The 26,057-nt window shown below is 41.0% G+C and overlaps 1 protein-coding gene across 1 annotated transcript in view; it reads left to right on the forward strand.

Moving 5' to 3' along the window:
• SEMA3C (semaphorin 3C) overlaps positions 1-26,057 on the forward strand; it is a 79,549-nt gene that overhangs the window by 42,983 nt on the left and 10,509 nt on the right. Inside the window, exons 9-12 of the mRNA XM_039325006.1 lie at positions 5,958-6,180; positions 14,851-14,939; positions 23,258-23,299; positions 25,398-25,555. Of these exons, the coding sequence (XP_039180940.1) occupies positions 5,958-6,180; positions 14,851-14,939; positions 23,258-23,299; positions 25,398-25,555 (512 nt within the window). The remainder of the gene's footprint in view (positions 1-5,957; positions 6,181-14,850; positions 14,940-23,257; positions 23,300-25,397; positions 25,556-26,057) is intronic.

Genomic DNA, 26,057 nt, shown 5'->3' on the forward strand with positions numbered 1-26,057 from the left:
CATTTGCAGTCAGTGAAGACTTTGATCTAAAGAGTTTAGAATTTCAGCCTTTGGTATACAGTAGATTAGAAATAAGCATTTCATATTTTTTTCGTAAATGTAGCCCAGTTGATTTTATTTTAAATGTCAGTATGGTATGTTTTCTCTGTGGCCTTCAGGTTTTGGAAGTAAATTTGTGGATTAGCTGGTGCTTGATCTTATTTGCTTACATTCTAAAGTCAGCCATTTCAGTCACAGTTCAAATGAAACAGAGTAAGGTTAAGTAATATTATATATTCACTTAGCAGTGCGAGAGACCTGTAGGCCTTGGCAACTGAATAGAGATTTTTGCCATAGTTGACTGTGAGTTATGGAAAACCTTAATGATGTAATGTACTGGTCCATGCTGGTTGGAGACTGTGTCTTAAATCTCCTTTATCATGTAGAGTTTGACACAAATCATTACTTGGAGTTATAGCATGTCAGGGATAAACTATGAGCCTTACATCATCCCATATGTAAGACAGTATCCTTGAGACTGAATGGCAAGGAAAGAAGAATATTAGATACAATATTATAACGAAACAACACAACATAGTACAATATATAATATTATATATTATAACTCTCCCTCTGTGTGTGTGCTTGTGTGTTTGTGTATATGTGTGTATGTATAGATAAACAAAAAAGTGGGACTCTTTCTCCTCAAAATTCCTGGAAAGCAATGTTCACCGAAATCCACATCAAGAAAAATATTGTTACTGAATCAGGCTTAACTTGAGCATGTTTTATCCTAGTTCACAGGTCTCCAAACATGGCAACTTTAAGACTTGTGGAATTCAGCTCCCAGAATTCCCCATGCTGCTGGGGAATTCTGGGAACTGAAGTCCACAAGTCTTAAAATTGTCAAGTTTTGGAGACCCTCCTTCGCTAGATGAATCATATGTATGCAATGGGTCCAGGCTCTTTGTACCATCTTTTAGCGAGAAAACCCATAGAGCACAACTTGCTGTTTATATTATCACCCTGAAGCAAGGCCAACAATTTGCCTTGTTGAACTAGAACAAGACTGCAGGAATAATTTGATGGAAAACTGTTGAACTGTAACCCTAAAAATTAAGATTTGGGAAAAACCAACATATTGGGTGTCTGCCACCCTATAAAGACACCCCTTACTCTGAAAATTCAGAGTAATTTCATTACTGCAACGAAAGTTGAGTCCAAGATGGGGACATATATCCATAAGATAAGGAATCCCAGATTTAAAAGAGGATTCAGCAAATAGTAATGCCTTGGTAAAACCACACTTGGAAGACTGCATCCAGTTTTGGTTACCATGATGTAAAAAAAAGATGTTGAGACACCAGAAAGAGTGCAGAGAAGAGCAACAAAGATGATTAAGGGATTGGAGGCTAAAACATACAAAGAACGGTTGCTTAAATTGGGTGTGTCCAGTTTAATGAAGAGAAGGACAAGGGGGGACATGATAGCAGTGTTCCAGTATTTCAGGGGCTACCTCAAAGAAGAGGGAGTCAAGCTATTCTCCAAAGCGCCTGAAGGCAGGACAAGAAGCAACGGATGGAAACTAATCAAGGAGAGAAGCAACCTAGAACTAAGGAGAAACTTCCTGACAGTTAGAACAATTAACCAGTGGAACAACCTGCCTCCAGAAGCGGTGAATGCTCCAACACTGGAAGTTTTTAAGAAGAGACTGGACAGCCATTTGTCTGAAATGGTATAGGGTTTCCTGCCTGAGCAGGGGGTTGGACTAGATGACCTCCAAGGTCCCTTCCAACTCTGTTATCATGCATTCTGTATAACAGAGCTGGGATGTTGCCTGAGCTGGCACATCAGCCTCATTTGCTTGGTGCCTCACCAATTCTCATGTCTCCAGTGTCATTAAACATGAAGCCTAAAGGTATTTTTGTGTGTGGAAGAAATGGACTGTAAATCAGTAGTAGTTGACTTGACTTGCTCTGTTGTTCCAGTTGAAGCCTTGGGACATCTGGCAAGGACAATCAGAGAAAGGCTAAGATGCTGGCTTTAAATGTGGGGATCTAAAGTTCAGATCCTTTTAGGAGGTGGGGAAAAAAAAGACAAGATGTCTTGTTGAAGGATAATCTTTCTTTCCTTCTTTACCAGTGTGCTTGTTTATTTTGGAAGTTCATAGATGCAGCAATTGTTAGCAGCCAACTCTTTGATCCAAACATTCAACTGCTTCAAGCTGATTTGTCTTCGACATTGCCTTTAATGGACTTATCTGTGAATACGCAACGTCCTAGCATTATTGTCTGATACGGCAACTGCAGGAAACTGCAAAAAAAAATGTGGTATTTATGAGATGGGTCGGATAAAAGCATGAAACTGCTTACAACTCAATAGGATAAGCTGTTGTGAAAGGCAATTTATTTGTAAGAGATGCATTGGCGCGAGAGATTGATGGCTGTACTTTATCAACCTTTGTTGCATTGTCCTTTAGGGATAAGCAAATCTGAGAGTTTCCCATTAGTTTGACAAGGTTGTTTATTTCTTTTCAGACACAATCTTCATCCAAAGCTCCGTTGTCCCGTTTCATTGTTAAATTTCAGATAGGGATGTTCCAAGATCCAGCCTGGAGCAGACTTGGGGACAAGAACGGCTGAGGGACTTGGGTTTGGCTAGTCTAAAGAAAAGAAGAAATAGGCGAGACATGATAGCAGTGTTCCAGTATTTGAGGGGCTGCCACCAAGAAGAATAGGGGGGGGGTCACCAAAGCACCAGAGGGCAGGACAAGAAACAATGGTTGGAAACTGATCAAAGAGAGAAGCAACCTGGAGTTAAGGAGAAACTTTCTGACTGTGAGGACAATTAACTAGTGGAACAGCTTGCCTCCAGAAACCGTGGGTGCTCCATCACTGGAAGTTTTTAAGAAGAGACTAGAGTCACTTGTCTGAGATGGTATAGGTTCTCCTGCTTGAGCAGAGGGCTGGACTAGAAGACCTCCAAGGTCCCTTCCAGCTCTATTCTATTCATATTCACAATAGAACCACAACCAAGGTGGAAAAAAAAATTAAACCATTAAGTTCTTATTTCCTAGTTCAGTTAACTTTTGACTTGGTATTTTGTCAACATAAACCATGTATAGAACAGATAATCCTCCACATACGACCACAACCACATCTGTTGCTATGTGAAACATTTGATAAGTGGGTTTTGCCCCTTTTTATGACTTTTCTTGCCACAGTTGCTAAGTGAATCACTATAATGCTTGTCGGAAGGTCACAAAAGGGGATCACGTGACCCCTGGGACACTGCAACCGTCATAAGTACATGTCAGTTGCCAAGCATCTGAAGCTTGATCACATGACCACGGGGATGCTGCAATGGTTATAAATGTGAAAAAATGGTCATAAGTCTTTTTTCAGTGCTGTTGTATCTTCGAATGGTCACTAAATGAATTGTTGTAAGCCGAGGACCATTTTTTTTTCCTTATGTCATCATGATCATTCATGCTTTTAAAGTGAGGGTGCTGGAAATAAATCTGCAGGTTGTGGGAAGTCAGCCCCCCCAGAGAATGAAATATTAAAAGGGCAGGAAAATATATTTCCTCAAAGGATCTTAAAGAGGCAGAAAAGCATAGCCAGTTTTTCTGTCTCCCTCCCCCAAGCAGAAACCAGCTCTAGAAATGCAGATGTAAATCATCATGAAGGTCGAAGCTAGAAGCTTAGGAAGACAAAGATTCCTAAAATCTACATACCTCACCCAAACTCTAAGACAGGACATAATAGGATTAACACAGAGATACCAAAGGGCACACTTAGACTCAGGTCAAAGTTCATGCCACAGGAAGCAACTCCAAACAAAAGACTCCAGAGGGTATAAAAACCCACTCCCTACATGTGCTCACTCTCTTTTCTGCCAGAGCCATCTTTCTGTCTGGCTCTCCTCTTCAACAAACTGCAACTTTCTTCCTAAAGCAGTCACCCTGTTTATTCCCAGCTTGGACTGAACCATGATGAAGAGTTTTCTTTCAACAAGGTGATGGCAAACTTTGTCACAGGGAGCTAATTAAAAGTTGTAGGATCTGGATTAACCAGGCGCTGTGTATTCTTAGGGATAACTATAGATAATTATCAGACTCATCGAAGTAAAGCTTTTTGTACATCAAACATCTCCAAGGGAATCATGCAACTTATTTTCATGTTTAGTGGACCTGTAAAAATATTAAAGCCTTTTGGATTATGATTTGGTGGAACATTCAAAAGGTTTTTAAAAGGAAGATTAAGTTTACTCCCCAATTATTTCTTTTGGGTATTTTTGTGGATTTTGATGCTAAAGCAGTGGTTCTCAAACCTTTCTAATGCCGCGACCCCATAATACAGTTCCCCATATTGTGGTGACCCCCAACCACTTATACATCACCGGGTGCCAGGGGTATGGCCAAAGAAAAGGGGGGAAAATGGCAGACAGCCTTGTTTGGCGACCCCCGTGAAATGGTCGTTCGACCCCAAATGGGGTCCCGACCCACAGGTTGAGAACCACTGTGCTAAAGAAACTATTTTAATGTTGAATTTAATAACAGCAGCAAGATTATTGGTGGGTCAATATTGGAAGAAAGACTCTCTGCCTTCTTTAGAAGAATGGGTATTTAAGGTTTCTAATTTAGCAGAAATGGCTAAAATTTTTGCTTATTTAAAGGACCATTCACAAGAGAGATATGTTATTGTATGGAGAAGACGGATAGAATATGTTCAGAAGAAATAGGGAACTACAAAGTTTCATTTATTTTATGAGTAATGGATTTGTTTATAAAATTATGATGTTAAAGTTTGAAGAGAGTTAAGGCTTAGTATGATTTTGGTTATTGTATAATTAGTAAACTTAAGTAGATTATGTTTAATATGTTTGTATAACCCTGTACTTGGCTCTGGGAAGTCGGGGTGGGGAGAGGGGGGTGGGGAGAGGATGGGTTGGAGGTTAAATAGGTCAGTCCCCTGGACTGCATCCGGAGTGAGAAGACAGGAGGAAGGGGAGAAGCAAGTAGGAAGGTTGAGGAGAAGGAGGAGAGGGGGAGAGTGAGGAAGAAGAGGGAAAGAGGGAAGTGAGAGAAGAGGTCAGAGGGTGGATGCGGTTTGGGGGGAAATGGGTGAGCAATACCGAAAATTGTGTGTTTAAACTTATTCTATTCTTTATCTGAAGTACTCTTTATGAATGTAATGAAAAATTGAAAATAACATTTTTTTTACAAAAAAAAAAAAACATCTCCAAGGGAATCAATGAGGCAGTCTAATGCAGCGGTTCTCAACCTATGGGGTCGATCGACCATTTCACGGGGGTTGCCAAGCAAGGCTGTCCGCCATTTTTTTCCCCTTTTCCGGCGGGGGCCTTACCTCCCTTGGGCTGGGCCAGCTGGTGGCCCAGCCGGTGGTCGGCCTGCTCTGTCTCTGCCGCTTGCCAGCTACACCTCGGCCGGCGCAGGGGGCGGCACCATGCATGCTGGCGCTCCTGGGCAGGGAAAGTCCTTGGCTTACGACCGGTTGGGTAGTCCTGGACTTACGACCAGTTTAGTCCTCAATTTACGACCGGTTTAGTCCTCGACGTACGACCGGTTGGGGTCGCGGCATTAAAAAGGTTGAGAACCACTGGTCTAATGCATATTTTCCTCCCCAAACACGTCTACATCAGTTAGCTGGATCAAGTGAGTGAAAAAAATGCATGCATCCTAGCCACAAACGTATTTTTATGGGGGATTCATAAATTCATATAGAGTCGATCATACCGTAGGAAAGGGAATTTTCCTAATAGGGCTCTTCAAGCCTATCCTTAACATTATTTCAGAGGAATGAAAGCTAGGATGAAGTGCACATAAGTCAACGAGTTTCGGCTCTTCCAACTAATAATATGAAGTGATGCACCCATGTACAGCTCAGGAGACATTATAAAGGGCTGTGAATTGAAACATCTTTGACGTGGCTGATGATTATGAATGCCTTTTATAGTGTCCTGGAGGAGCCTTCACGCCCAACGTTCGGACCACCAAGGAGTTTCCAGACGATGTGGTCACCTTCATCAGGAACCATCCCTTGATGTTTAATTCCATCTATCCAATTCATAAGAGGCCGTTAATTATCCGGACAGGCACAGATTACAAGTATACAAAGATAGCAGTTGATCGTGTCAGTGCTACAGATGGAACATATCATGTCTTGTTTCTTGGGACAGGTAAGAAAATTTAGCATTGTACTTCTTAAATTCAATTTCACCATCATTTTTTTTTGTTCTTGTTGTTGTTGTTGTTTTGCAGCGGGACTGAAACAACGTTTGGGTGCTATCACGTAAGGTAGGCAATGATGTTTAGGACCAGGATTGTCTATATCCACCTCTAAATGTTTAGAAAATAGGCTGGCAAGGGAACAAGGAAAGGAAGGAAGGAAGAGAGGGAGGGAGAGAGGGAGGGAGAAAGGGAGGGAGAAAGGAAAGAAAGAAAGAAAGAAAGAAAGAAAGAAAGAAAGAAAGAAAGAAAGAAAGAAAGAAAGAAAGAAAGAAAGGAGGAAGGAAGGAAGGGGGAGTGAGGGAAGGAAGGAAGGGGGAGGGAGGAAAGAAAGAAGGAAGGAAGGAAGGAAGGAAGGAAGGAAGGAAGGAAGGAAGGAAGGAAGGAGAATCACAAACCTATCAAATGTAGGAAGAACCAATAAAGGAGAATATTTATAGCTCAGGGTTGAAATGAGGGGTCCCTGGTGCTATCTGTGCCTCGTTGTTTTCTTGCAGATGTTTCCTTTCCCAACCTCAGTAACATCATCAGTTACCCAGCATTTACTAGACAGTAAGTGCTAGGTAACTTACTTAGCAACTGTGCTAGTACCTTACTAGCACTGCGGATATTACCTAGTTTGGTAATGAAACATCTGCAAGCAAGCCCAGAGCTCAAACCGCATCCCTCCTCTAATTTAGGAAGAATCAAGACAAGTTTAGGGATGGGTTAGACATTTATTCAGCTTTGGCTGGGTTTTTGTGTTTCCAAAACTAATAAGAAAGCGTGCAGAAACCATGTCAGATTACATTTATCAGAACGTTGTATTCATTCATTCATTCAAAAAAAAAAAGGTTAGGAGAAGATCACAAAAACATGTGGAGCACATCAAAGTTGTCAGACAGTGATGTAATAAACCATCAAATGTATAAATAAAAGCTAATGATCCACCATGCTTTTCTTCAACGACCCAACTGAAAGTGGTGTACTTCTAATAATGGGCTTTCATCAGCTGATATTCTTTTCAGAGAAGACTCATCATTAGGATAACAAATTGTCTTAGGACCTAAAAAGACCTATTTGAGGAAGCTATGACAAATAGAGGAACCTTGCAGTAATTCTTCACCCTGACCAGTAGTAATTTACTTCATCAGGAGGAATGTTGATGAAAGCTCAGCAGACATGGCTGAGGACTTCAAAAGCTGCGTGAAAATCTTTGTGTAGGGCCAGATTTATGAAACTGAACACAAGGCAGCATCTCTTTTGCTTCGGACAATCTACTCAACCTTATCCACTATGTTGAAGGCTGGGCCAAGCCCCTTTTATTCTCCTTGCTAGTGTTTTGTGCCTCTCCTTGCCAGGCATACATTGAATCTGGCTGTGATGGGCAGTGCAAATTTTATTTGCTTCAGCGTTTAACAGTTCCCTCCCTCTCTCCTCGCCCTTCTGTTTATAACAGAACTTGCAACTTTCGTTCAAGCTCCAGTGAGTTTCAGGGATGAGCTAATAGGGCAGTTTGGCATGACCAGTTCAGAATAACAGAATATAACAGAATAACAGAGTTGGAAGGGACCTTGGAGGTCATCTAGTCCAACCCCCTGCTCAGGCAGGAAAGACTATATCATTTCAGACAAATGGCTGTCCAGTCTCTTCTTAAAAACTTCCAGTGTTGGAGCATTCACAGCTTCTGGAGGCAGGTTGTTCCACTGGTTAATTGTTCTCCCTGTCAGGAAGTTTCTCCTTAGTTCTAGGTTGCTTCTCTCCTTGATTAGTTTCCATCCGTTGCTTCTTGTCCTGCCTTCTGGTGCTTTGGAGAAGAGCTTGACTCCCTCTTCTTTGGGGCAGCCCCTGAGAAATTGGAAGACTGCTGTCATGTGTTCTGCTTCACCTAACATTGTATGCCATACACTAATCTTTTCACTATTTTGGCTTCTGCACCTACAAACAACTTGTGATTTTTAATATTATAAGCCGCATAGAGTCAAACATCTCCTGGTGATTGGCCCAAAGTCACCCAGCACGCTTTCATGCTTAATGCAGGACTAGAACTCACCATCTCCTGGTGATTGGCCCAAGACCAACCTCTTTTAGATATATATTAGATATGTTATTGTGTGCTCAACCCATCTGGAAAGTCAATTCCAATTCTTCCTGGAAATCAAAAGAGTTAGTCTCACATTTTTTTGTTTCTCTTCTTGCCAATGGAACATTGTTCCAATGGTTCCACTTTTCTTTTTATTTTTTGGCTTGGCTTGCCTTGCCTTGAAATGCCTCAGGTGTCAATCCCCTAAATAACAAATGAAGAACTTCTTTTAAAAAAACAAGTAACCCCAATGCATAACTTATACCCACATTGGAGTATCCCTCCTTCTCTGCTTTTTGGCTGTCTTGAGCAAAGGAAGTCGGAACAAAAATGACAAGTTAATTGAAACCTTTGTGACCATTTCCTTCTGGGGAGTGTAAAATGAAAAAAACTGCATTGTGTAATATTGACAGGCTTAGTAATTGAGGGTTGGGGCTGTAGCAAATGGGGCTTGGCAGAGTGGCAAGATTGAGGCTTTAGACAGGCTTAGCATGGGTGACTGGGGAGCTAAGCCAAAGCTGCGAGAGTTACATCTACCGTTTTGTCTATAATATCAGTCATTTGACAAATTATGGGTTTTCCAAGCCAAGTTCAGAAAGCTCACTTCAGAACGAATCCAAATACACATCTTGAACTGACTTTCCCGGGGCTAAGGTGGATGCAGAACTCATGCTGGTTGACTTGGCTGGGATTGATAAATTTCTCAAATTTCCACTGGCCAGGTTGAATGGCATAGGTCACAGGGGTAGGCAACCTTGGCTCTTTTATGACTCGTGGACTTCAACTCCCAGAATTCCTGAGCCAGTATGGCTCAGCTTGGAAACCTCTCCCTTTCCTCTCAGCGTGGCTGCCTCAGGAATTCTGGGAGTTGAAGTCCACGAATCATAAAAGAGCCAAGGTTGCCTACCTCTGGCCTAGACCTAGGCCGCTTTGTGACTCGTGGACTTCAACTCCCAGAATTCCTGAGCCAGCCACGCTGATGGGAAAGGGAGAGGTTTCCAAGCTGAGCCATGCTGGCTCAGGAATTCTGGGAGTTGAAGTCCACGAGTCATAAAAGGGCCAAGATTGAAGACCCCTGCCTTAGAGTGAGACATTTTATGATAAAGTCTCAGAATTTTAGGATAAAGGCCCGTCGTATTGTCTATGCCGACTAGACTTCTTCACAAAATCCTTTTTGGCTTGAAATAATTTTGTCTTTGTTTCCATTTGGCTTCAGATTGGGAAACAAAGCGTGGAAATTGCTCACAGGAAGCACTCTTGACCTTTCTCACGGAAGAACAATACGTTTTCATAAGGCAAATAAAACGTACAGGGCAGTTTGCAATAGTGGTGAATATCTGTAGCTCGAGTGTAGGGTGAGATGGAGGTTTGTTCTCCAAGCTTGTGGGTTGGTTTCTGAAAGTTTCATTACCAGGATAGATAACATCTTCAGTAGAATTTAGACAATGTCACCGTTGATGTTCTTCTGCTTATAAGGGCTCCGTGTGGTCACTAGGTGACGGGAGGGTCATGTCAGATGAGGGTCTTGTGAGGTGTTTTATGAGGGGCCAGGTGTGGGATATGTCAGGTGAGGGTCTTATGAGGGGTCTTATGAGGGATCAGGTGTGGGACACATCAGGTGAAGATCTACAGTAGTGGCCAAAATTGTGGAAACCTTTTGGGAAAAGCGTATTTTTGAGGTTTGATGGCTAATAACTCCACTATTTTTGGAGTAGTACCATAAAATTATATATCCATGGAAAGATAATTTAATCAAGAATGTAATGCAACAAAGTTTGTTCAATTATCTGTGCTGTATTCTATGAAATGTTATAGCCAAATAACCAAAAAAAGGTTATTTGATATCAGGTAGCGTTCCTTCATCTGATTGTAGCCAATGAGCGTGAGTGTTGAGAGAGCCAATCAGGTGTCATCTTGTTTTGGCAATGAGCCAATCAGATCACAGTAGGATTCAGTGATTGATGTCCTGTATTGAAGCATAACACATCTGTCAGTGTGTTATGTGATCGCTATCAAGTTGGTGGGTTTTTTTGTGTGTATTTTCATTTAGTGAGCTTGTAAAACATCATAAAATTAAAGGAATGGTGCAGAGAGTTGACTGGCCGTCCAGAAAGCGATGTAAAATAGTATTATGAAGTGAACAAGGCTACAGTAATAAAGAAATTAGAAGAAAAATGGGTGGAAACTGAACCAACGGTGGTATTTCTACTGTATACTTTTCTCAAAAGGTTTCCACCATTTTGGCCACTACTGTAGTGATGGCTCTAGTACCGGGCAGTTTTCAAGGTCATACAGACCAATTTTGGCACTTCGAAAGCTTTATTCTTCCTCACAGGAATAAATATTTTTGAGGAGGTTACGTAGTTGATTATCTATAACAGTGGTTCTCAACCTGTGGGTCAGGACCCCATTTGGGGTCAAACGACCATTTCACAGGGGTCGCCAAACAATGCAGTCCACCATTTTTTCCCCCTTTTCCTTAGCTGTGCTACTCCCTTTTATTCTATTGGCTTTTGAAAGCCAATAGAATAGACTCTCTTGAATAGAGTCTAATTCTATTGGCTTTCAAAAGCCAATAGGAATTGTCCAGGCTGTCTCTGCCCTGCTGAGCCCGCCAAAAGTCCCATTCTCCAAACGGTACTGCACCAGTTGAGTAGTCCTCGACTTATAACCGGTTGAGTAGTCCTCGACTTACAACCGGTTGGGGGTCGCGGCATTAAAAAGGTTGAGAACCACTGATCTATAAGTAAGCAGTCAAGCTCAGAAGGCACCAAGAATTCCACAGTTCAACCCTAAACTACATGTATTCTATTCTATGGAATATTTCAAGCAGAATGCAGAAAATAGGCTTATTTTTATGCTTTTCACTTTCTTTTCTTCTCCTCTTTTCTGCTTGACTTCGAGGTCAAATACCTCCCAGTCTGAATATGTTATGTTTGAGCCCGATCTGAAATTGCAGCCGATCCCATCTGAAAAAAAAAAATCCAAGAGAGACTCTCTCAAAGCAAAACTGCTATGAAGCGGCAATCTGGGCCAGCTTTTCCTAACAATTGTGGTTGAGGATTTTTGTCTGTGTATGATGTGGGAAAGAGGCCTTGCTCTCTCAGCCTCTTTATGACTTGTTTATTTGTTTATTTTTATTTTTTTTAAAGGGGAGAAATAGCTCTATGGAAGCCTGTTCTGAAGTCTTGACTTTTGATGGTGAGCATACCAACTGGCACATTCTCCTTGGGCTGATTTATATTAAATATGTATGGAAAGATTTAAACTTTTATCTTGAATTAGGCAGTGGAACATACTGCGTAGCCCGCCAAACATCTGTGTGTTCTGTACTATCCAAGCTGTGAACCGTATTTGGATATAAACAATCATGTTTGAGTTCTCTAGTAGAAGGCCATCCTTCTGTCAGTTGACAATGTGGGTCAATATTTGGTTTTCTCATCTCGGCCCTTCCTTCTTGCTCACACACCTTTTTTTTTTTTTTTTGCTCAATTTCTCAGCCTCTTGGCTAATTTTACTCTTCTGACGTCTTGTTTCCTGGCTCCCTTCCAAATCCTCAGAAGAAAAACGGGATTTATAATAATTATTTGTAAAGCTAAGCATGCGTGAAATGCTTCTGGAGGTTCAAAGCACTATTTAATCTCAGCCATTTTTCTACCAGTTTTTTTTCCCCAAAAACCTGGCCATTTTAAAAGGGGTAGGCATCAACTCCCAGAATTCTGGAAATTGATGTCCACTTCTCTTAAAATAGCCAGGTTTGGGGGAAAAAAACACTATTATATACCAACTATATCTTACAGAAAAGTTCATTTGCAGATGTAGGGCTCAACCAGAAAAATAACCACTGCTTAGAAACTGCCTCTTCCATTCATGGCTAAGTTAAGAAGATCTTTCTTATCTGCAAGCTCAGATTTTTATTCCCAGGTTGCTGCAGATTTCAATTTGGAAGAGGAGAAATCTCAGTTCATAAAGCAAATGGTATGTATTTAATAGAATAATAGAGTTGGAAGGGACCTTGGAGGTCTTCTAGTCCAACTCTCTGCTCAAGCAGGTTGTTAGTTGCGAAGTCATGTCCGACCCATCGTGACCCCATGGACCATGTTCCTCCAGGTCTTCCTGTTCTCTACCATCTTCTGGAGTCCATTTAAGCTCACACCTACTGCTTCAGTGACTCCATCCAGCCCCCTCATTCTCTGTCGTCCCCTTCTTCTCTTGCCCTCCATCTTTCCCAGAATTAGGCTCTTCTCCAGTGAGTCCTTCCTTCTCATTAGGTGGCCAAAGGACTTGAGTTTCAACTTCAGGATCTGGTCTTCTAAAGAGCAGTCGGGTTGATCTCCTCTGGGACTAACCGGTTTGACCACCTTGCAGTCCAGGGGACTCGCAGGAGTCTTCTCCAGCACCAGAGTTCAAAGGCCTCCATTCTTTGGCGCTCAGCCTTTCTTATGGTCCAACTTTCACAGCTATACATTGCAACTGGGAAAACCATGGCCTTGACCTCGTTTATTAGCGCATCAGCCTCAATTATTGCAGCCACAATTTTATTCATAAGAGAAGACAACTTTATATGAGACCCACAACATCCTGCCTTCTCAGTGATCGTTCCTGATTTTTGAATAATATGCCTCTAGAGAGGGATTCTGCTTCCGCCATTTTGAGTTTCTTCAAATTGTTGAAAACCTGGTTGTGCTTTTCTTTTTGTAGAGGAGGAAGGCTTTTGATTACATATAGATATTTTTTTAAATTTTATTTTCTGTGTTGTAGATTGTGTTCAATTTGACTGTACCTTCGATTCTTTGCATATGGCTCTTTTTTAATTATTATTTCGGTGTAAGTCAGCCCAAGTCATCATGGAGTCAGGAACCTCAAAACTGGGGTATCAAATTAAATTAAATTCATAGAAGATATTTAAACTGGCTTTAAAAAAAGCCACAACAACTGCATTTCTACAGCATGTAATACACTTCAGTTTTAACTTTTTTCTCTGTGTGTTATGCAAAATCAACCTACTGAGTTTCTTTGATGTATCGTGCAAACTCGGAATATAGATTAATTCAATAACAAGATCAATCTTGGTATGTGAAGGCAGTTAATGATCTCTCTGAATGTGGGGAACAGAGTAAGCAACACAGTTGAGGACTTTATTTCTAAACCTTTGCAGTTGTTTGCTTTATTTTTACTTTGGTATCTTTGAGGTAAATATAGAAAATTTACAACATATATAAAAAAAATAACAACAGTGTTTTAAACCACAAGTGGGTTTCCATTATTTGCTTTTCCAAACACAATTTCTTGTATTGCAGTGGAGTTCACTTAAAGATATTCCAGTAGAACTGTGGTTTGGAGTAAAATCAACCCAAAACACACACACCAAAAGACATTTTAAAAGGAAAAAAGAAGATTGATATATAATTCACACCTTTGTTGAATTCTGAGATAACGTAAAGCACTTCCGTGACTCTTAAAATTTTATATCTGTCTAGCTATTTTATCGGACATGATACTGTTATTATTGCTCCCAAGAAGATATGGATTCAATGGCCACATTAGCAGAGTTCTGAAATGTTCTCGCCTTTATACCATGAAAATATTTGTTTAAAAAAATAACAATTGTGGGTCTATTTTTTTCTCTCTGTGTGTGTCTTTGAATGAATGCAGGTGACTTGGTGTCTGAAAACTGGCAAAAACCCAACTCTAGTGACAGGGGAGATTATATGTTTATTTTGATCCCTTGGTAGATGTTTAACTTTTTCCATTGTGTGTTTACATTGGCATATCTTGGCCATTGTTGCCACAACAAAAAACAAGACTCATTTATTTGAAATGTAACGTGCAACTAGTTGCTATATAGACCTCAAGGAAAATATACTTGCAGAGAAGTTCAGTTAGTTCAATTTTATTACAACCCTAAACAAAATACTGACTAAAAGCTGTATTCTATCTCTCTCTCTATCTCTCTCTCTCTCTCCCTATCTATCCATCTATCTATCTATCTATCTATCTATCTATCTGTCATCTATCTATCTATCTATCTATCTATCTATTTATCATCTATCTATCTATCATAGCAGCCAATTAGGTCTAGTAGTTAAGACAGCAGGCTACAAAGCAGGAGACTGTGAGTTCTAGTCCCATCTTAGCCATGAAAGCCAGCTGGATGACTTTGGACCAATCACTCTCTCAGAGCTCAAACTATCTCACAGGCTTGTTGTTGTGGGGAAACTGGAAGGAGGAAGTTGTGTTGGATATATGCACCAACTTGAGTTATTTGTAAAAATAATTAAAGTGGAATACAAATAAAATGATGATGATGATGATGATGTAGACATAGATATATGTTCAAAATCTGTAGGGTCAATCAAGGTTTATATTTGGAGGGCTTTCACAACTGGTCCAGTTAAGGTCTCCTCCTCTTTTTTTACAAGATGCAACAATTTCTGTTTTGAATGGATTACTGGTACCACTAATCCCACCCACTCTGTTCATCTTTGCATTGTATGCAGTGAAAATTCAGCTCTTCTTTTCTGCATGGTCTCAAATATGGTCCACTTCTCCATTTCAGACCAGGGGACGGTGCAGAAGGTGGTGGCACTACCCTCTAACTCATCGGCAAATGGAGAGCTGATCTTGGAAGAACTGGAAGTGTTTAAGGTTAGTTTCTCTCAAGATTCTTCTTTTTTTTTTCTCCTCATCAAAACACTTTCATCCAACAAGCAAGCAAACAGACAATTAAAAGTAGCAGCAAATGAAAACATATATAAACCACTATCAAAGTTTATACTCCCATGCAGTAATGGTAATAACTTCTGTAGGAGATGATCAAACTGAGCTGGAAAGTGGGGTTAAACATGTCATCGGTTTGGAATCTTTGTGCTCCCAGCTGCCCATGGATTCAGTTGAATCTTATCTAGCACCAATTTAGCTCTGACCATTATTTGACCAGATTCTTGTGCATAAGTAGCAATAATAAACTCTATCTATCTATCTATCTATCTATCTATCTATCTATCTATCTATCTATCTATCTATCCTCTATATCTATAACTATCTATGTATATCATCTATATATCTATGTATCTCTATCTATCTACTCTATATCTATATCTATATCTATCTATCTATCTATTATCTATCTATTATCTCTATATCTATCTATATCGATCTATCTATCTATCTATCATCTATCTATCTTCTCTATATCTATATGTATCTATCATTTATATAAATATGTATCTCTATCATCTATATATCTATGTCTGTCTGTCTATCTATCTATCTATCTATCTATCTATCTATCTATCTATCTATCTCTATCTATCATAGCAGCCAATTTGGTCTAATAGTTAAAGCACTAGGCTACAAAGTGAGAGATTGTGAATTCTTATTCCTACTTAACTATGAAAGACAGCTGGGTGACTTTGGGTCAATCAACTGGAGATGGGTGCAATAATAAATTCTTCAGTGCTTTGAACTCAGCCAGCCATGCTGGCTGGGGTATTCTGGGAGTTGAAGTCCACAAGTCTTAAAGTTGACAAGTTTGGAGACCCCTTGATGTACATTCACCCAAAAGGATGTAATTTGCATAATAGTTTCATTAAAGAATACAAGTCACCATGAAAACCTCTTTTCTCAGTTCACACACATTTAACAGATGCCCGCTCTCTCCATGGGTCTGTTAAAAGGCAGGTTTCATCCTGTTGATCTTGAGCGGTTGGCTTTCTCCGAGGGGAAAAAAAAAAAGCAGAATTACAATATTTTACACTCTGCTTTAAATTGCTTGTTTTTCATTATATTGTCAGCTTGGCTTAAATAATTTTGAAAAAGTTTTCCCCACACACACACTGACACACACACTTTTCCAAGTTGTAACAGCTGCCACAAAATCTGACTTCTTCTTTGTTTATATCATGATTGCAATCTCTTGTGATGGGATGTCAAGTATACTGCGGGTGTTTGTGTGTGCATGTCTTAGTTGATAAGGTTTTTGACAATAAGATCTTTTTAAAAAAAACTTACTTTTTTTTGTTCCTTATAACCCAAAAGTTTCCGATATTGGCCTCAATCAGCTGAAGCTCTAAAGAAGGGATTTAGGAAGAAAAACCCAGAGGAAGTTTCACATTGTTGTTTAACAGAATAAAGAGTTGAAAGGGACCTTGGAGGTCTTCTACTCCAGCCCCCTTTTAAGGCAAGCAGCTCTAATCCATGGCTGTCCAGTCTCTTCTTTAAAAGCTCCAGCGATGGAGCAGCCACAACTTCTGGAGGCAAGCTGTTCCACTGATCAATTATTCTGTCAGGAAATTTCTGCTTAGTTCTAGGTTGCTTCTCTCTTTGATTAGTTTTCATCTGTTGCTTCTTGTCCTGCCTTCTGGTGCTTTGGAGAATAGCTTGACTCCCTCTTCTTTGTGGCAACCCCTGAGATACTGGAAGACTGCTATCATGTCACCCCTCATCCTTCTTTTCATTAAACCCGATATACCCAATTCCAGCAACCGTTCTTTGTATGTTTTAGTATCCAGTCCCCTAATCATCTTTGTTGCTGTTTTCTGTACTCTTTCTAGAACAGTGGTTCTCAACCTTTTTAATGCCGCGACCCCCAACCGGTCGTAAGTCGAGGACTACTCAACCGGTCGTAAGTCGAGGACTACTCAACTGGTGCAGCACCGTTTGCAGAATGGGACTTTTGGCGGGCTCAGCAGGGCAGAGACAGCCTGGACAATTCCTACTGGCTTTTGAAAGCCAATAGGATTAGACTCTATTCAAGAGAGTCTGTTCTATTGGCTTTCAAAAGCCAATAGAATAAAAGAGAGTAGCACAGCTAAGGAAAAGGGGGGAAAAAATGGTGGACTGCATTGTTTGGCGACCCCCGTGAAATGGTCGTTCGACCCCAAATGGGGTCCCGACCCACAGGTTGAGAACCATTGTTCTAGAATCTCAACATCTTTTTTTTTTACATCGTGGTGGCCCAAACTGATTGCAATATTCCATGGGTGGGCTTACCAAGGCATTATAGAGTGGAATTAACACTTTTCGCAATCTTGATTCTATCCCTCTGTTAATGCAGCCTAGGACTGTGTCGGCTTTTTTGGCATCGGCTGCCGCTGTTGAGATTAATGTTCCATTTTTCTCCACTGAATGCAACATCCTTCTCTTTGTATGCTTTCCACAAACATGACACCGATTGCTAAAAAAAAAAAAAAAAAAAAAAAGAGCCACATCCATCCCTTGTATCAAACATGGACGCTCCTCAAAGACCCAATTCATGGACTTTGTCTGGATATTTGGAAGTCCACAGGAGATGGGAAGGGGACTTGCTGATTTCCGTGTGAACTGCTAGTGGAACTAGACACATCCATGACTTGCCAGTGTTTGCATCCAAGTTATGATTTATGCTAAGAAAAGTCGTTCCCATCTAAGCCAAGTCTGACTTTAGAAGTCCTCTTCCCCGTTCCCAAGCTCAGATTGGATGGCAACAGCTACAGGCTGAGATCCTTTGCAGAAAAAGGGGGGAAAAAAGGAAACTAAAGAACCAGAAAATGACTCACATTCTTTCTGAGTCAAGCTGGCTTTGGCCTATTTCGCATCCCACTTCTCCAGTTTTAAGATCCTTTAAGATACTTTTTTTTTGCCCCTGAAATCCCGATGCTCTGAGAGAGTAGGATGAAGCTACTGCAGAAAGAAGGAGAAGAAAAAACAATTTCCTTTGTCATACAGCCACATTCCCACAGATGACCAAGACAAAGTGGATTTAGGATGTGTTGAGGGAAACCTGTAATTTTTTTGGGGGGGGGGGAGGGATTGCCTTATTGCCTTGAGATGGTATAGATTGTGGATTCTCCATCCAATCATGCTGAAGAAGGGACGTTGTCTTACCTGAACGTCTTTTCTCAGCATGATGATGGAGAATCCACGCCCTCCCAGCTAGGGTCAGTTTGGCCCTGATTCCAATGATAAGAAACCATGTGCGTCGGAATAATGTCTGTGCATCACCTTAGTGTCAAACTGGGGTGTAGGGACACAGCAGAGGCATGCCTTTACTTTAGACTTAGTCTTATTGGAGCAGGAAGATTAAGACATAGCAGACGCGTGCTTGAGCAGGGGGCTGGACTAGAAGGCCTCCAAGATCCCTTCCAGCTCTGTTCTGTTCCGTTCCGTTCCGTTCCATTCCATTCCATTCTATTCTATTCTATTCTATTCTATTCCTATTCCTATTCTATTCCATTCCATTCCATTCCATTCCATTCCATTCCTATTCTGTGCTGGTCTGTTCCGTTCTATTCTATTCTATTCTATTCTATTCTATTCTATTCTATTCTATTCTATTCTATTCTATTCCATTCCATTCCATTATTTCTCTATTCTATTCTGTTCTGTTCTGATCCGTTCCGTTCCATTCCATTCCTATTCTATTCTATTCTATTCTATTCTATTCTATTCTATTCTATTCTATTCTATTCTATTCTATTCTATTCCATTCCATTCCTATTCTATTCCCTAGGGCACCAGAGGGTAGGACAAGAAGTAGTGGGTGGAAGCTTGTCAAAGTGAGATTCAACCTAGAAGTAAGGAGAAATTTTCTCACAATTGATAGAATAACTTGCTTCCTGGAGTTGTGGGTGCTCCATTGCTGGAGGTTTTCAAAAGTAGACTGGACAACCATTTGACTGAGATGGTATAAAGTCTCTTACCTTGAGCAGGGGGTTAGACTCAAATAGAGGTCCCCAACCACCAGTCTGTAACATGATACTGGCCTGTGGCCTGTTGGGAACCAGGCTGTGCAAGTGATAGGTGAGCATGTGATGCTCCATTTGCGAAACCGGCAGGCACATGTGCAAAGCCATCTCCTCCCCTGTCTCCCACCGCCACTGCTCCCGGTCCACAGAGCTGGAATGGTTGGGGACCCTGAACTTGACAATGAATAGAATAGAATAGAATAGACAAAAGGTCATTTTCAGCAATGAAATGATCTTAGAACCAGGGGTGGGAGAGCTGAGACCAACGGTTTTCTTGTGGTTTGAGGTAGGGAGTTGGTTTAGAACAAGGGTGGGGAACCATGGCCCTTTTATGATTCGTGGACTTCAACCTCCAGAATTCCTGAGCATGGCTGGCTCAGGAATTCTGAGAGTTGAAGTCCACAAGTCACAAAAGGGCCATGCTTAGAATAGAATAGAATAGAATAGAATAGAATAGAATAGAATAGAATAGAATAGAATAGAATAGAATAGAATGCAGAATGGAATGGAATGGAATGGAATAGAATAGAATAGAATAGAATAGAATAGAATAGAATAGAATAGAATAGAATAGAATAGAATAGAATAGAATGCAGAATAGAATAGAATAGAATAGAATAGAATAGAATAGAATAGAATAGAATAGAATAGAACAGAATAGAATAGCACACTATAGCTAGAATATCATTCAGTGTGTGAATGAACTGAGAAGCTGTTGGGTTTTGCAATCACTTTTTATTTCTTGCCAGGGGAAAAAAAATCTAGAGAACTCCTTTGACAATTTCCGTCAAGCATTCTGAAAGTTCTCCAAGAGATGACTTGGAGAGCATTTTGGTGTTTTTGGCTGCCTTCCTCTGTCTCTTTCGTATCCTTATCTGCTCCCTGCTTCACAGCGTATAGCACTTAACTATAGCAATAGCACTTGGACTTATATACTGCTTCACAGTGCTTTACATCCCTCTCTAAGCAACTTAGAATCATTGTCTTACCCCCAACAATCTGGGTCCTCATTTTACCGACCTCAGAAGGCTGAGTCAACCTTGAGCCGGTGAGAATCGAACTGCTGGCAGCGGGCAGAATTAGCCTGCAATGCTGCATTCTAACCACTGTGCCATCAGGGATCTTGGATGATCTCAGTTGGTTCTTTGGATCCTGTTCTCCTCCATTCACAACTGATATTAAATTATGTACGTTCTCTTTTCCTTTACTTGCAACCATGGAGGGTGAGATAAAGAAGGACCAAGGCTGACACATGAGAATGGGGGTTCATTCATTCTTTCCAAACTCCAGTTGTCCACAAATGGAACCCTGATTTGAGGACCAAGAGCAGCTTTAGGGATGTTTATTTCTTTGTTTTAGAGGACCTAAGAAAAAAGGGTGGTGTTTTTCTTCTTCTTCTACCCCTTGTCCTAGTTCTGATCAAATGCTTGGTCTATACCAGGGGTAGGCAACCTTGACTCTTTTATGACTCGTGGACTTCAATTCCCAGAATTCCTGAGCCAGCCATGCTGAGGGGAGTTTCCATGCTGAGCCATGCTGGCTCAGGAATTCTGGGAGTTGAAGTCCACAAGTCTTAAAGTTGCCAAGGTTGAGGACCCCTGATATAGGGCAGGGGTGGGGAACCTTGGTTCTTTTATGACTCGTGGACTTCAACTCCCAGAATTCTTGAGCCAGGCACGCTGAGAGGAAAGGGAGAGGTTTCCAAGCTAAGTCATGCTGGCTCAGGAATTCTGGGAGTTGAAGTCCACGAGTCATAAAGTGGCCTAGGCCAGGGGTAGGCAACCTTGACTCTTTTATGACTCATGGACTTCAACTCCCAGAATTCCTGAGCCAGCCATGCTGAGGGGAAAGGGAGAGGTTTCCATGCTGAGCCATGCTGGCTCAGGGATTCTGGGAGTTGAATTCCACGAGTCAGAAAGCGGCCTAGGCCTAGGCCAGAGGTAGGCAACCCTGGCTCTTTTATGACTCGTGGACTTCAACTCCCAGAATTCCTGAGCCATCCACGCTGAGGGGAAAGGGAGAGGTTTCCATGCTGAGCCATGCTGGCTCAGGAATTCAGGGAGTTGAAGTCCACGAGTCATAAAAGAGCCAAGGTTGCCTACCCCTGATCTATACATATCTTAGCAACCATATGGCTCTTTGGTAAAAGGCACATTCATTTACCTGACCTTGGTTATCTGAAAAGAACTGCAGAGATAATAGCAATAGCACTTAGATTTATATACCGCTCCTTAGGGCTTTATAGCCCACTCTGAGCAGTTTAAAACATCAGCATATTGCCCACAGTAATCTGGTTCCTCATTTTATTGTCCTGAGAAGGGTGGAAGGCTGAATCAATCTTGAACCAAATTCAGAATTGAACTCCTGGCAGTGGGCAGAGTTAGCCTGCAATACTGTTTGATATTCAGCTCATACCTTCTGGCAGATTTCCACTTGAATATTAATGTCTAATTCAATTCACATAAGGAAAGTTCTCTTGCGAGAGTTATGACTTCTTCTAAACTTTTGTTCAAATATTTTTTCCACATGGTACCAGAACAAATCTTTATAGACTCTAGCAATGGGTTCTGTAATGGAGAAAAAATATATATTTTGAGGGGCATTTTTCTAACTCTTTTCTTGGCAATAGCAGAGCAAAAAGGAGTTGATTAGGTTTGGTGTTCCACAACTGGACCTGGATGGAGCTAGAGTGGAACCTGTGTAGAAAAGTCCCCTAGCAAAAGACCAAATCTACCTTCTTCTAAAGCTAGGCTACTACACATCATATCTTGCAAAAAGAAACATTTCAGCTTGCTTTGCCTGAACTTCGTTTTTCTTATGGGATTATCCTGTTAAACCTTGAGCCCTGGATATCTCTTCTTCTTGATTATTGTATGAGTGTGCTTTACAAAGAGGGTACATTGTCTTGCTAGTTTAGCAGGACATCCCATTAACACTTCATGTAACTCCTTTGTCCTCTTTCTGTTTCTAACTCTGGGCCAAAGTAGCCAAAAAGAGTGACATACCAGCTAGCTGGAAGTGTCTTCTGAACCAGCTGAATGCAAACAAAAAGTCAAACATGCCAACACTTCATTTGTAATGTGGATGGTTCCCTTGATAATCCAAAGCAAAGCTATGAAACTGTACGCCTCGTTCAGTATTGCTTGCAAGAAGTAGGTGATATTTCCTTCGTTCTGTTTACATGCTCATATAAATATGAGCTGTGACCCAAAAAGATACGTGCTATCATTTTTCAAAGCATAAATACCAGGATTTATATTTGGAAAAAAAGCAAGACTGACTATCTTCAGTTCTGGGTCCATTCTTCATAGGCTCCTCAAGTGATAGATCCGTAAGTGTCAGGGCTATAAAAGTTCATGGGTCTGCTCAGAGTTTTGTTAACGTTGGATGTTATGCTGTCATGGGAAATTGTGAGAAACATGCTACAAAGCTGGAAAAAGATAAAAGTGTCATTATCTGAAGACTGGGCTGTCAGTTAATAGCTATAGCACTTAGACTTATATACCACTTCACAGTGCTTTATAACCCTCTCTAAGCAGTTTATAGAGTCATCATAAAGAGCCGAGGTGGCGCAGCAGTTAGAGTGCAGTACTGCAGGCCACTTTAGCTGACTGTGTTCAGCAGGTCAGCGGTTCAAATCTCACCGGCTCAAGGTTGACTCAGCCTTCCATCCTTCCGGGGTAGGTAAAATGAGGACCCAGATTGTTGGGGGCAGTGTAAATATATATATACATTGCTTACTGGTGTACACCGCTTAGAGAGTGCTTGCACTTAAAGCGGTATATAAGTCTCATAAATAAATATTGCCCCCACAATCTGGGTCCTAGTTTTACTGATCTCAGAAGGATGCAAGGCTGATTTAACCTTGAGCCCTATTAGGATCGAACTGCTGGCAGTTTGAATAAAGTTAGTCAGTGCATTCTAACCACTGCACCACAGTATTTAGATAGCAATAACACTCAGACTTATATGCTGCTTCATAGCACTTTAGAGTCCTCTCTAAGTGGTTTACAGAGTTAGCCTATTGCCCCCAACGATCTGGGTCCTCATTGTACCGATCCCGGAAGGATGGGAAACTGAGTCAACCTTGACCAGGTTAGGATCAAACTCCTGGCAGTGGGCAGAGTTACTCTGCGATATTTCATTCTATCCTCTGTGTCAGTTTATGGATTGGGAACTCTTGTAATTTGATTAAACAAAGTTTTAGAATCTAAACTATTGTTTCTTTTTATTTTCCAGAATAATGCCCCGATAACAACAATGGCCATTTCATCTAAAAAGGTACTGACACACAAAAAAACCCCCATCATTCAGCAGTTGTAATTTGGGGTTTATAATTCCTTAAATGTATTTGGTACAAACGTATCAATTGTAGATCATGAGTTGAATCCAGAACTAGGGTGTTGAACTTAAACCAAGTTATCAACATACTGTATGTCAAGGCTAACTTGTCTCATTGATATGATGTTGATTAACTCAGGCAAGATCTGACTTATTTTATGAACACTTTTTTGCTAATTTCCCCCAAAAATATCACAGCTGAGTAATCAATCTATGAAGTGGATTGGGGGGGGGATAAAGAATGTGTTTTATGACAAAGATAAGATCGTTACTGAGAAGGGTTTTGAAAGGGTGGCACTCATGTCTACCACCGCCCAACTTTGTGTGTACTATGTACCAAAGCAGAGAGAGAGAGAGAGAGAGAGAGAGAGAGAGAGAGAGAGAGAGAGAGAGAGAGGGAGGGAGGGAGGGAGGGAGAGAGAGGGAGAGAGAGAGAGAGAGAGAGAGAGAGAGAGAGAGAGAGAGAGAGAGAGAGAGAGAGAGAGAGAGAGGGAGAGAGACTCATAGAGCAGTGATCATAGCATGTATACTTGATATCTCTTTGATTCAAATACAAACTTTGAGATACATCCAAATTCACTGGAACCAAAAATCAAGGGAGTTAATAAGAGGTAGGGAGATATCAATAAGTAGACATAAACCTGCTGATTTTGTCTAATCCTGAAAAAAAACTACAAAGCTAAAGAGGTCAAATTTGAATGAGAGACGAGACTAAGAAGCTTCTAAGAGTCCAGAAGACAATCACAAATCACTTTGATATTGTTTTCAGGAAAGGGCGTACTTATCAGAAGTCAAAGCTGACTTGAAGGAGGCTTGATTTAACGTACAGATGTGCACCCTTCGTTTCTCATGTAACGTAGGAATTTTGCCATAGGAGACATGACAAAAATGTGTTATAGAAGTGAAAGAGGGCATCCAGCATACTAATCGTTCTTCCTAGTAGGGTGGACAGATGGGGATGAAATACCAAGAGATTAGATAGATAAATGATAGATAGATAGATAGATAGATAGATAGATAGATAGATAGATAGATAGATAGATAGATAGATAGATGTTACCTAGCCTGGTAATGAAACATTTGGAAATCAACCCAAAAGCCACTTCAGCAGAACCGATAGCTAATTTTTTTGTTGCCCAGGCCCAGAATGGACTTCTGTAAGCAGCATCCACACAGAGAACCAGTTGTTCACATAATTGAATCCCACCACTGGATGGATGGATGGATAGATAGATAGATAGATAGATAGATGGATGGATGGATGGATGGATGGATGGATGGATGGATGGATGGACGGACGGACGGACGGACGGACAGACAGACAGATAGATAGATAGGCAGATAGGCAGGCAGGCAGACATATTGCTCTCATATTCTCTTGAAGGACTCTCCTGACAGGTGAACCATTACCCTCAAAGTTTTGAAAGTTTTAAGCCTATTTCTTAAACATTTACTAAAAAGGACACGTCGCACAATAATAACCAGAGAGCTCCCTGCATTCATTTTGTTATTTAGTGATCCACTTCTCGGCTTTGTGATCCTTGGAAATAATCAAGGGGGCAGATCCAGTGGTGGGATTCAAATAGGTGAACAACTGGTTCTCTGTGTGGATGCCGCTTCCGGAAGTCCGTTCTGGGCCTGGGCAACAATAAATTAGCTACCAGTTCTGCTGAAGTGGCTTTTGGGTTGATTTCCAAATGTTTCATTACCAGGCTAGGTAACATCTATCTATCTATCTATCTATCTATCTATCTATCTATCTATCTATCTATCTATCTATCTATCCATCCATCCATCCATCCAGTGATGGGATTCAAATATGTGAACAACTGGTTCTCTGTGTGGATGCCGCTTCCGGAAGTCCGTTCTGGGCCTGGGCAACAATAAATTAGCTACCAGTTCTGCTGAAGTGGTGTAAACTAGCTGAATCCCATCACTGGGCATATCTCTATTTGTTGCTTTCAAGCTAGACATCTTCCTGCAGTTCCAGAAGCTAAAAAAAACAAACAAACCACCTTCTCCCTTGCTTTTCAAACAGCAACAGTTGTACGTGAGCTCCGATGAAGGCGTCACCCAGGTGTCTTTGCACCGTTGCCACATCTATGGGACCGCCTGTGCGGACTGCTGTCTGGCCAGAGACCCTTACTGTGCCTGGGATGGCAATTCCTGCTCCAGATTTTATCCAACGAGCAAAAGGTGAATGAGGATAAGCCAACAGATAAGGTTGGCAGAAAGAAAGGCAGTTGGGAGGGTTAACATTTTGTTCACGTGGTGGCGAGGTCACAGGACCCTCTTCCACGGCTTCTAAAATTTTGAAAGAGTCAGATTGCCCGTCGAGATGTTTTCCAGCCAGCATTGTTTGTCTTGAAAGGTTGTTGTTTTTTTTTTTAAGAAAACTAAAGGCCTCTTTTCCTTGTGTTCCTATTGTAACTGTAATTCCAAGGATGCTTGCTGTTCTGAAACAAGATGTTTGCCTGCTGCACGTTTCAGAATTTGCCAAAATGTGATCTGAACATTGAAAAATGTCTGCAAATATCTGAATATCTCCCCGGTCCTCACAACAGAGCCCATCATCTCCTTTTGAGTAATATTTGGGCTTGCTCTGGTGGGAAAAAAGTAAATGCAATAGATAATGAAGTCTGGGTTTTACATTTTTAGGAAATTAATTCCTGTATCTAGTAATATATATATAGAAGAA

The sequence above is a fragment of the Crotalus tigris genome, unplaced genomic scaffold (genome assembly GCF_016545835.1).
Source record: "Crotalus tigris isolate CLP2741 ecotype Arizona unplaced genomic scaffold, ASM1654583v1 scf7180000024315.672297, whole genome shotgun sequence".
NCBI classification, from domain to species: Eukaryota; Metazoa; Chordata; class Lepidosauria; order Squamata; family Viperidae; genus Crotalus; species Crotalus tigris.